General features: G+C 33.1%; 2 protein-coding genes across 3 annotated transcripts; one reads left to right on the top strand and one right to left on the bottom strand.

The window, feature by feature from the left end:
• Positions 1 to 343: 343 nt before the first annotated feature.
• On the top strand, positions 344 to 6,390 carry MET18 (ARM repeat superfamily protein). Of its 2 annotated transcripts, none has more exons than XM_079040464.1 (19): positions 344 to 558; positions 687 to 749; positions 845 to 899; positions 1,360 to 1,457; positions 1,586 to 1,735; positions 1,823 to 1,882; positions 1,965 to 2,153; positions 2,218 to 2,268; positions 2,343 to 2,429; positions 2,513 to 3,125; positions 3,235 to 3,614; positions 3,721 to 3,900; positions 4,535 to 5,187; positions 5,270 to 5,345; positions 5,468 to 5,579; positions 5,663 to 5,739; positions 5,840 to 5,920; positions 6,013 to 6,092; positions 6,182 to 6,390. In XM_079040464.1, the coding sequence occupies exons 1-19, from the start codon at positions 475 to 477 to the stop codon at positions 6,213 to 6,215; spliced, it is 3,123 nt and encodes a 1,040-aa protein (XP_078896590.1). In that variant the 5' UTR covers positions 344 to 474; the 3' UTR covers positions 6,216 to 6,390. The 2 variants fall into 2 exon arrangements, with proteins under 2 accessions (XP_078896590.1, XP_078896589.1); XM_079040463.1 differs by having other exon boundaries at positions 345 to 558; positions 4,532 to 5,187.
• Positions 6,391 to 6,414: 24 nt separating this feature from the next.
• LOC145102944 (protein PAF1 homolog) lies at positions 6,415 to 10,316 on the bottom strand. Its single transcript, XM_079040465.1, has 12 exons — positions 8,786 to 10,316; positions 8,611 to 8,679; positions 8,422 to 8,529; positions 8,147 to 8,330; positions 7,994 to 8,064; positions 7,764 to 7,883; positions 7,580 to 7,685; positions 7,413 to 7,499; positions 7,259 to 7,327; positions 7,101 to 7,172; positions 6,864 to 7,004; positions 6,415 to 6,782 (listed from the first exon to the last, which is right to left on the bottom strand). The coding sequence occupies exons 1-12, from the start codon at positions 9,640 to 9,642 to the stop codon at positions 6,648 to 6,650; spliced, it is 2,019 nt and encodes a 672-aa protein (XP_078896591.1). The 5' UTR covers positions 9,643 to 10,316; the 3' UTR covers positions 6,415 to 6,647.
• Positions 10,317 to 10,651: the final 335 nt, after the last annotated feature.

The raw sequence follows: 10,651 nt of genomic DNA, 5'->3' as shown, positions 1-10,651 counted from the left end.
ATTAGGGTTTTCAAAGTCACCAAATAAAGTGCTCAATATAAGGTTGTGTCAAACGAAAACCATATCTATTTTAATATGATGACTTTGGTACACAGCTCGCAACTGTATCTCACGAAATCCATCCACATGTGTTCTTCACACCATGATAAAAAAAGATTCACTTCTCACATGTAACTTTCATATTATTTTCTCTTTTATTTAACAAATAAAGATTTTTATGCAATTCCTCTAATGACTTGTTGATGTGGTTTTTGTTAATATATTTCACCGTTCCTAAAAAAAAATTTTAGAGGTAATTAAACTCGAAACGAAGGGGCATGGTCAACGCGACAAAGTTGTAAAATAGACTGCTCAATTTTTTTCGCGGTTTATGTGTCAAAATCCCCCCAACAACAACAAGGTGTTCTTGAAAAAGCAAAACCCTTAAAACCCTTGAACAATAGCCGTTGCAGTCTGCTACAACCCAATACGCCAATGGGGGACTCAACTACGATCAACTGCGTTAAGCACATCGAAACGTATGTCGATTCGTCGTCGTCTAAATCTCCGGCTGAACAGGTTAACTTTTACATTCGTTTGTTTTTTGGCTCGTCGCTAGTTTCCGTGCTAATTGTCGCTAGTTTCCGTGTTAATTGATTGATTGACTTGTTCGAAGAGTTCTAACTGAAGCTAATTATTGATTTCAGGATGCAAGTTTAGATGCAATTGCGAAGCTCGTGATGAATGATATGATAACTCTGGAATCACTGGTTCGTTTCTTGTAATCAATTTTGTCTGTTTGTTCTTTTTTTGGTGCTGTTTTTTCTATTGATATTATTAAAGTACATTCCTTTTCAATGTGTAGGTAAGAGAAATGGGGATGTATTTAACTACTACAGACAACATCATTCGTGCCAGAGGTGATTACTCTTTTATCTCTTATTGAATCCAATTCAAGATGGTTCAGTTGTGTATTCACAAAGGCTAGTATATTACTGAGTCCAATTAATTAGTTATTTTTACCAATTGTTTATGTGTTCATAACTTCATGTCTTCATATATATGATATCTAATTGGCATAATCAAGGTGTTCTCGTCTTGGCTCTCTCCCTTTGTACCTAGGCCCATTGTCAGTGGATTATGGATTCAGTGTGCTTAATTCCTAGAGACTAAAGAAGCTGTCTTATGATTATGTCATAAGACAACTAAGTGTGATTGTGAACTTTTAATTCGGCTTATAATGTTCTGATACAAGTTTGCTAGTGAATTTGTCTTACCTTTTCTTTCTTCCTGGAAATTTAAATTTGTTAGACTGCAACATCATCCCGTTTTTGCTTCACTAATCTCATGATTAATCATTAATGTTACCTTGTCATTCAGGCATCCTCCTTCTTGCAGAGTTGTTGACACGCATATCATCAAAGCCTTTAGAAAATGCAACAATACATAGTTTGATTGGGTTTTTTGCAGAAAGACTGGTGAGTTTAGTCAACTATCTATTAAATGGAAAAAACTCCCTACTTTAGATGTATTATAATGTGTATATACACACCTACAAGTTTAAACACAAATAAATATTAAATTTGATGTAAATTTCCAATATCAGTCAGATTGGAGAGCACTACGTGGTGCACTTGTTGGTTGTTTGGCTCTAATGAGAAGGAAAGGTGACATCAGCAGCAGTGATGCAACTGCAGTTGCTCAATCATTCATGCAAAATCTACAAGTTCAATCTTTAGGTCAACATGACAGAAAGGTGACATTGATGAACATTAAAGCATCTTTTTGATTTTTCATTATCATTTTTCCATATCTTTATATTCTGCTATGATTTTTCTTGCAGCTTTGCTTTGAGCTTCTAGAATGCCTTATAGATTGTTATCCCAACACTGTGATGACAATGGTAACCTTTTTTTCTTTTTTAATCTATTCATGCATACATATTTATTTTGTGTTTTAACTTTTTTCTTTTTTTAATTGTGTAGGAGGATGACTTTGTTTATGTAATCTGTGAAGCTATAGATGGTGAAAAAGATCCACAATGTTTATTGCTTACTTTTCATCTAGTGGAAATGCTATCACATTTGTATCCAGATTCATCTAATTCACTAACAAGCTATGCTGAGGATCTTTTTAACATTTTGGGATCTTATTTCCCAATTCACTTTACACACGTAAGTCTACTTATTAAAATCTTGTAAAATCATATATACTTATTGTCTAATATTCCTTTTTCAGCCAAAAGGAGAAGATGATGTGAAAAGGGAAGAGCTCTCAAGGGCACTAATGGTATTTACCATTTATTTTGCTTATACTTCTTAACTCTTTCTTTATTTTTCCTTTTTAACTTATTTCATTAACAGCTGGCGTTTGCATCTACTCCCCTTTTTGAGCCGTTTTCCATTCCATTACTTCTTGAGAAACTTTCTTCATCTCTTCCATCATCAAAGGTTAGTGAAAACTTAAAACTGAATTTTTTTAAAGAAAAATCGGTTCTTTTTTTATAATCTTTGAACAACTTTTGTACTCACAGGTTGAATCATTGAAGTATCTTAGCTACTGCACACTTAAATATGGACCCCACAGAATGCTACAACATCTTGAATCTCTTTGGTCATCATTAAAAGAGGCAATATTCACATCAGATCAATCTAATTCCAACAAAATAGCATCTGAAGCTCTTGTTCTTCTACAAAATCTCATTCAACAAGATAATGGCGTATTTGTAAATTTAATCCTAAAGGATGCAGACATCAACTTGACCTTGAACTCCCTCTCAAATTATAACAATCATGATGATTCTCCAATGCCAGATCAGCAAAGATTAAACTCAATTGGTCAGATTTTACATGTTTCATCTGCAGCTTCCATGGCTTCTTGTAATGCAATCTTTCAGAGTTTTTTCTCTGGTTTAGTAAATGGTTTGGAGAAAGATTATGCTTCTGAAAAACCTAAATTCGGGTGCCTTTATATCTGTGTTGAATTATTAGCTGCTTGCAGAATTTTGGTTATGAAAAATGATGAAGTGAGTTATAATGAGAATGAGACATGGTGTATCATGCTTCATAGCTTCTGTGATTCATTGATTTCTTCTTTTGTAAAAAGTATTAAAGAAAGCAATGAGGATTCCTACACTCAATCTGGAGGTAACTTTTTTTTTTTAAATCTGATTATTTCCATTACTTTGCTGTTCTTTCCATTCTCCTTTGTTGTGGTGTGATATTCCTAAAATGCCCTTTAAAACTTTTTTTGCAGTTAGGGGTTTGAAGATTTTAGCTTCATTTCCCGGAAGTTTCTCGCCTGTATCAAAATCCACATTTGAGAATATTTTGAGAGAATTTATTTCAATTATTATCCTCAAGTTCAACAATACATCTCTATGGAGCTCCATATTAGACTCGTTAACTGAAATCGGCTCATTTATTGAAAAATCTCAAGATTCTGAGAAAATGCCAAGCTTTGATGGTATTATTGTTGACAAAATGGTGGATTTGTTGTCTTCTGATGATTCAACAATGCCCTTTTCACTTAAAGTGAAATCATTATCTGAAATTGGCTTGATTAATCTTAAGTATATGATGAAGATTGTTCAAGAACTGAACAAAACTATCATTACAAGTTTACACAAATCTTGGGTATATTTCAATATTTCATGGATTAAGTAGTATTCTACTTTATGGATATTGGAATTACTTGTTCTATTTTATTAATGGATTTTTATTTTTTTATTTTTTATTATAGATTGATGGAGACTCAAAGTCAGTTGAACATGCAATGATTCTTTTGGAATGCTATGATGACAAGATACTTCCATGGTTTCAGAATATCAAAGATTCTGATGATGTGGCAACAAATTTTGCATTAAAGATTTGGGATGAAATTGAAGATAACACACTTTTCTATGACACCCTTGTGGAAAAAGTGAGTCTTTTTTTATTCAAATTGCAGGAACTTCTTCATACAATCAAATTTTTTATGATAATGTTGGATAATTTAAAGGGCAAATCACAAAAAAAAAAAAATAGATAATCATTTGTATATTTTGTGCAGTTTTATATTTTAATTTAACCACTGTTACTTTATTTATCCAATCAAACCATAAAGATTTCAGGCATTTTCTAAAGAGTTAATCTAAAAAAAGACTTTGTATTTTTTCATTTTTTCGGAAACAGCCCTCAACTTTGTATTTTTTTTCCGAAAAAATCCTCAACCTTCTTAATGTTTCCAAATAAACCCTCAAGTTTTTAGTTTTTCTTGAAAAAACCCTCACATTTTACAATTTTGTTGGAGAAAAATGACTAAAAGGGCCAAATTGGAAAAAGGAAAAAATACAAGGTCTTTTTCAGGCAAATAAAAAAGTTCGAGGTTTAATCCGGAAAAAACACAAAATGTAAGGTCTTTTTTGAGATTAACCTTTTTCTAAATTAACCATTCATTAGGTCAAAATAGTTAATTTGGAAAAATGTCAAAGAAAGAAGTATCAGTGGTTATATTATAAATTTATGTAATTTGCTTATAAATTTATATAAATATGTAATCTTTTTTGCATCAGAAGCTTCTAGAAACAACAATGAACACAATGAAGCATGCAGTAGCAACATGTTCAGAGGAGAATCAAACCAAAATTCTTGAAAAATCCTTCAAAGTCAACGAATCCAATCTGGTCAACAAAGTCTCCCAACCAAGAAACAAGTGGATTATCTCATTATTTAATTCAGTCATAATCGCCCTTCACCCAAAAACAAACATAAAAAACCCCAAAAAAACCCTTGAAACACTCATTGAATCTCTCACAAATGGCCACACCTCATCAGCTCATGCTTTAGGATCCTTTTTCAACAAGATTCCTTCAAATGAAGCAATAATAGATAATACATTTAGCCACTTAATAAAATTCTCTAATGTTAATGCTATTATTGGATTATCATGGATGGGAAAAGGGTTGCTTATGAGGGGACATGAAAAGGTAAAAGATGTGATCAAGTTTTTCCTTGATTTCTTGATTTTAAATTCACCTCAAGATCAAGAAATGGTGGATTTGATGAGAAGTGTTGCAGATTCTTTTGGTATTATGATGAGTGATTCTGAGTTTTGTTTGAATAAAAGATTAAATTCGGTTATAAAACCGTTGTATAAGCAACGATTATTCAGTATAGTGATGCCAATTTTATCATCATCAATTGTGAAGTTAGATTCACCAGTTACAAGGTATGTTATTATATATATAAATATTTTTTTTGATGTTATTTAACTTTTTTTTTTAATAATTTGAACTTTTGATAAATTACAGATCCATGCAGCATCGAGCACTTGCACATGTCATATCTAATGCTCCATTGAGTGCTGTTTTGGGTGAAGCCAAGAAGGTTAGTATTTTTTTTTTTTTTTTTAAACTTCTCATATTTAAAAAAAATAAATTTAGATTCTTCTTGTTTTTTTTTTTTTTTTTTTTTTTGATACAATGATGCAAATTTTTTTTATTTTACAGCTTATTCCATTGATGCTAGATGGTTTAACAATCCTTAGTGAAGATGTTGAAAATCGAGACATTTTATATAACCTCCTCCTTGTTTTATCAGGAATATTGACTAATAAAAATGGTGAGATTTTAGCTTTTTCCAATTTCCCTAAATGTTTATATTTTTTTGAAAGAATTAAACGTTTACTTGTTACTTGTGTTTAGGTGAAGAAGTGATTGTGGAAAATGCATACATCATCATCAGGTGTATCAACAAGCTTGTAGTCTACCCACATATGATGGTTGAGTTATTTTTATAAACTTTCAACTCATTTTATATATAATTAATTTAGTTTATGAAAATTAGTATTATCTTAAATTATTTGTTTATGAAATATGCAGTTGGTACGTGAGACAGCTGTTCAGTGTCTGACTGCCATGTCAGAGGTGTCTTACGCTAGGGTTTATCCATTCAGACCAGAGGTTAGATCTTTTTACTACTAATCAATCACTTAATTCAATTGTAATTTGTAGTTTTTCCGATTTTACCCCTTGAAATTTTGTATTAATTTCAGGTGTTACAAGCATTATCAAGAGCACTTGATGATCCTAAGAGAAGTGTTCGTCAAGAAGCTGTCAGATGTCGCCAAGCATGGTTCGATTTACATCATTTTATTTATTTATTTTATATTATTATATATTTTTTAAAGATTGTCTTACATTAATTTGTTATCCGACAAACAGGGCCTCAATTTCATCCAGAAGTCTTCATATTTGAAAGTTTTTCAATATTTAAAAGACGCCAAAGGGAAAAAAAAAATTGGGATTCTAATGTATGTACATAACTTCGTGCATCTCATATTTCTATACATTTCTGATTTTCCACATTTATGATTATTGTTGAGATACACTGAATATGATGATTTATGATGTTGGTCATGTTTGTTGTACAAGTGTTAAACAGAAAAGAAAAAGAAAAAAAAAAAAAACTGAAATCTTATTGTACAAATGTCCTAAAAACTACATCTTAATGTACACCTTTTTTAACATTACTAAATGTTTGCAACTTTCAACACAAAATGGGCAAACAACTAGGTATATATAATATATATGTTATGCTACAAAAATATTCCTTAATCCATTCTAAACAACTCTAGCTTGTTTGTGTAAGGGTGAATTATTTCATCTTGAATAATGAATATCATCATTATCAATCAGACATATTATCATATTCAGCCCCACTAGATTGGTCCATGTCACCATTATCATCATCATCATCTTCCATCTCCATTCTTCTTTCATGCCTCGAAGAGCTCAAACTCCTCCCCTTTGAACCAACATAACTCTATACAAACCATATAAAAAAATTTCCATTTACAAAAAATAAATCAATAATAATAATAATAATAAATGAATAAATAAATACCTCAGATTCTTTCATGTCTATTGAAACAGTTGATCTTTGCCTTATAGTCACAGTTGATGGCACAGGAAAATGTTCAACCTCATCACTCGTTTTTCCTTCCTTAGCTCTCTTTTTCCTTAGCATCAGTTTTGTAGGCAAAGGCTGAAAAAATAAACATATAATAATAATAATAAATTAGCACACAACTAATATTAATAAATACAAAAATATATAAATAAAAATATCTGTGTGCATTACCATGTAACGAGCCTCAGATTCATCAAATGCCACGAGATAATTTGTGGGATCATCTGCATCTTCACCTCGAACCTTTTACACAATATTTAAAAAAAATGCCACATCAGATTATTATGTTACTCAAAATTTCAAGGGTAGAGTTGTAATTTTTCACATACATCCCAGTGATATTCGCGAACCCATGTGTAAGAAATATCTTCGTTTTCGTCATATATATCCTTCGATAGCTGCAATAAATTTATTTTTATAGGGCTAAATATAAAAAAATACAGAAACATTTAATAAATGAATTAAGGGTAACTTTTTTTTTACCTCACCAACTGAAGGAACCATATAAGCCAAAAATTTATCAGGTTTAGCTGAACCCGAGGTGTTTGCCACAAAACTTTTCATAATAGCCTTCAATCGAGAAAAAAAAAAGTCAAAAAACATTGGTGTTGAAATGACATTATTACCCCTCCACCTTAACAATATCCTACCTGAGATTCATAAGCATCTCGTACAGATTTGTCCATTTTGTTATAGCTTTCTGAATCCGCAGTAGGAGCACCATCAAAAGTTGCAACAACAAATTTATCATCCCACCTGTTGATTCAAAAACAATTAGCAAAATCAATATCTTAATAATTTATTATAGAACTGAAAAAAAAAAAAAAACGTTACCTTTCAAAATCAGGAAATAATGGTAAAATCTCAACAGGCTGCAGCTTTTTATTAGTAGCATGAACAGGATGTGATTTGCATGCCTCAAAAGAAGATAAAATATCTTGAATTTTCCTTTCCCTGATACACGTTTTAAAAATGCAACTAATTAATCATCATCATATCCAGCCTTCAATTTGTTCATATACATATGGATTAAATTGCTATAAGTTTTATTTTTTATAAAATACCTGCTATTCAGGCTATCTAGCATGTTACGTCCACGTGTTTCACGTTCTTTTGCTTGTTTTTCTGTCAAAGACTGTAAATTTCAAGAAAAAAAAATGTTACATTTTAACCAAACAAATCACTTATTTATAAATTAAATTTTTTTTTATACAAACCTGTCTAGTTGCGTCTGTGGTAAGTGGGGATATGTATTGTGTCTTAACCAACCAAGACATTCCTTTATCTGTAGGGCGATCCTTTCTTTTTAATCCATCTTTCTTGATAGGAGTTACAGAAACATCTTCCTGCAACAGTTTTTCATCCTCAGGGGCAACATGTAGGATTTCATTCTTTGGAGCACTAATCCAGGGAGAAAATGGAGATTTGTGAGAGTTAATGGATTGGAAAAAGAATAAAGAAAGAGAGTAGAATGAGGTATAGAGTATAGTACTTGTATACACTGAGATCAAGTAAGTCTAGAGGTATCCCAAGATCTGGCTCAACGTATAATTGAGGTTTGTGCATCTTTTCCAATGAAGTGATGCCATATTTTGAAGCTCTGAAGATATAAATTGGTGAGATATGATATAAATTAAATAAAAAAAAGGTTAAGATTGTGAATGTGAATGTGAATGTGTACCGATCTTTGTCTCTTCTTAAAGACAGAAGCTTTGGTTGAGCTGTTGAATCTGGTAACTCATCTCGGAACCTTTAAAGAGCAAAAAAATGGAAGAGTATATTCAGCATTGTGTCTATAGAAGAAAAGAAATGGGATACAATTGAACATGTTGTCATATAACTCATAACATACGCACTTCAATTTGCAGAGAAATGTTGTTGGCTTCTTTAATCGGTTTTCAGCCCTTTCACCACTCAAAAAAGGTGTAGCTTTCCTTTCACCTATGTGTGAACCACTGATTGAACCATGTGGTTTGATTGAAGATGATGATAAGATTCGAGTTTTTTGAAGGATTTTATCTTGAGATTCCTTCAATTGTTGCTTATGTTTTTCCTCTTGCCTTTGCTTCTCCATTTCTCTTTTCTTGCGTATCCTCCTCTCTTCTTCTGTCTCGGCCTTTGATGTTCTTGCTGGCATTGGAGGAAGAGCAGAAGGCTTGGCATGTTCTCTAGAAGGAAGCTTGTGGTGTGAATCACGCTTGGAAGAACCTTTATGGTCACCTTGTCTATGTTCCTTGGTTTGATTGGTTGAGGGGATTGATGAAGGAGGTGGTGGAGGGGATGGCGGTTGTGATGGGGGCGGTGGTGGTGGTGGAGGGATTGAAGAAGTGGGTGGAGAAGAAGGTGGAGGTGGCGGTGGCTGGTTATTAAGCAGGGGGTTTTGAGAAGATGGAAAGTACATTTGTCCTGGTCGTGCAGGCTGAGAAAGAGGAGGTAGTGGTGGTGGGTAAGCGGACTCCAGTGGCGGTGGTGGTGGATACGATGAATACTGTTGTTGCTGATTTGGAACAGGGGGTCTAGGAAGGGCGGCATAAACACCCGGTTGAAAACTCGAAGCAGGGTAGCTCCAATTCTGCGAAAACATATTTCCTCTCGGTTGGGGCACAGGGGCAAGTTGGGGAGGTGGGAGGGAAGTCTGATTGGGTGGCGGAGGTATTGGCGGACCAAATTTTGATTGAGGTGGCGGTGGAGGGAATGGTCTGTACGACGCCATGCCCTTCAGATTACGACTCTTCCAAACCAGAATTCACAGTTTCAAAAAAACCCTAGAAGAAAGAGAATATATATCACACAAGAACAACTCAACTTTATCGCCGGAAGCAGCTGACGATGTATGAAAACGAAATCAAACTCTCAAATTCCACTACGAAAAGGAATCCACCACCTGATTTTTGAATTTAGTCCTGTAGCTTTCCACGAAGAACCAAGTAGTTCGAATCTAAAACCCTAGAATCGAAACCAAGCTCTCACAATTTTCGCTGTTTATGTTGCAAAAGAGCTAGATCAAAACCTTATGAATTCTGAATGGAGAAAATTTAAGGAACAAAAGCACAGATATAACACCGGCAATGCAGGAATCAATCGCTGTAGGCAGAATTTGTCGGAGGAAGATTTGACTGTTTGATGTCTAGAAGAAAAGGACGAACAGTTTTATTAGTATCATTAAGCAAGTGCACCTATATCTATATATAAAACAAGGTGATGGAGATATTGAAGGGTTTTAGGTTCAGAAAGCGGCCGGAAAAGTGACCGGAGGGGCAAAACCTGCGGCGGCTTGACTTCACACTCCAGTGTTCTTAATCGGCTTAAAATTTCATAGCTCTTTTTTGGTACGGACCACCGGTTAATCTCTGCGGGTTGACCCTAATGGTCGATATCTTGGCTCATGAACATCATGTTTTTGGTGTAAATTCATTTAAATGTTATTAATTTTTTAAAGACCATGTTTATTTATCCATATTTAAAAAGTTTGACATGAATGGATTGCATCGAATTGAACGATTGTAATTTAAGATGGATATTCATTTTGATATATAATAAGATTATATTTTACACGATCGACTCTACGTATTTCGATTTATATGTCATGTTTGATATCGTTTTTATAAAAAATGTCTATTTTGTAATTTGCATTTGCTATGAGATGTACATTGTTATCTTTAATTAACATTTATTTTGTTTGTTATATACGCATGTGCTAAAGCACTTAGAATAGAATAAAA

The sequence above is a fragment of the Lactuca serriola genome, chromosome 4 (assembly GCF_051521515.1).
Source record: "Lactuca serriola cultivar US96UC23 chromosome 4, Lser_US96UC23_V15, whole genome shotgun sequence".
Classification (NCBI taxonomy): domain Eukaryota; kingdom Viridiplantae; phylum Streptophyta; class Magnoliopsida; order Asterales; family Asteraceae; genus Lactuca; species Lactuca serriola.
Note: the sequence above shows the minus strand (reverse complement) of the source record. Positions and strands in the feature narration are given on the sequence as shown.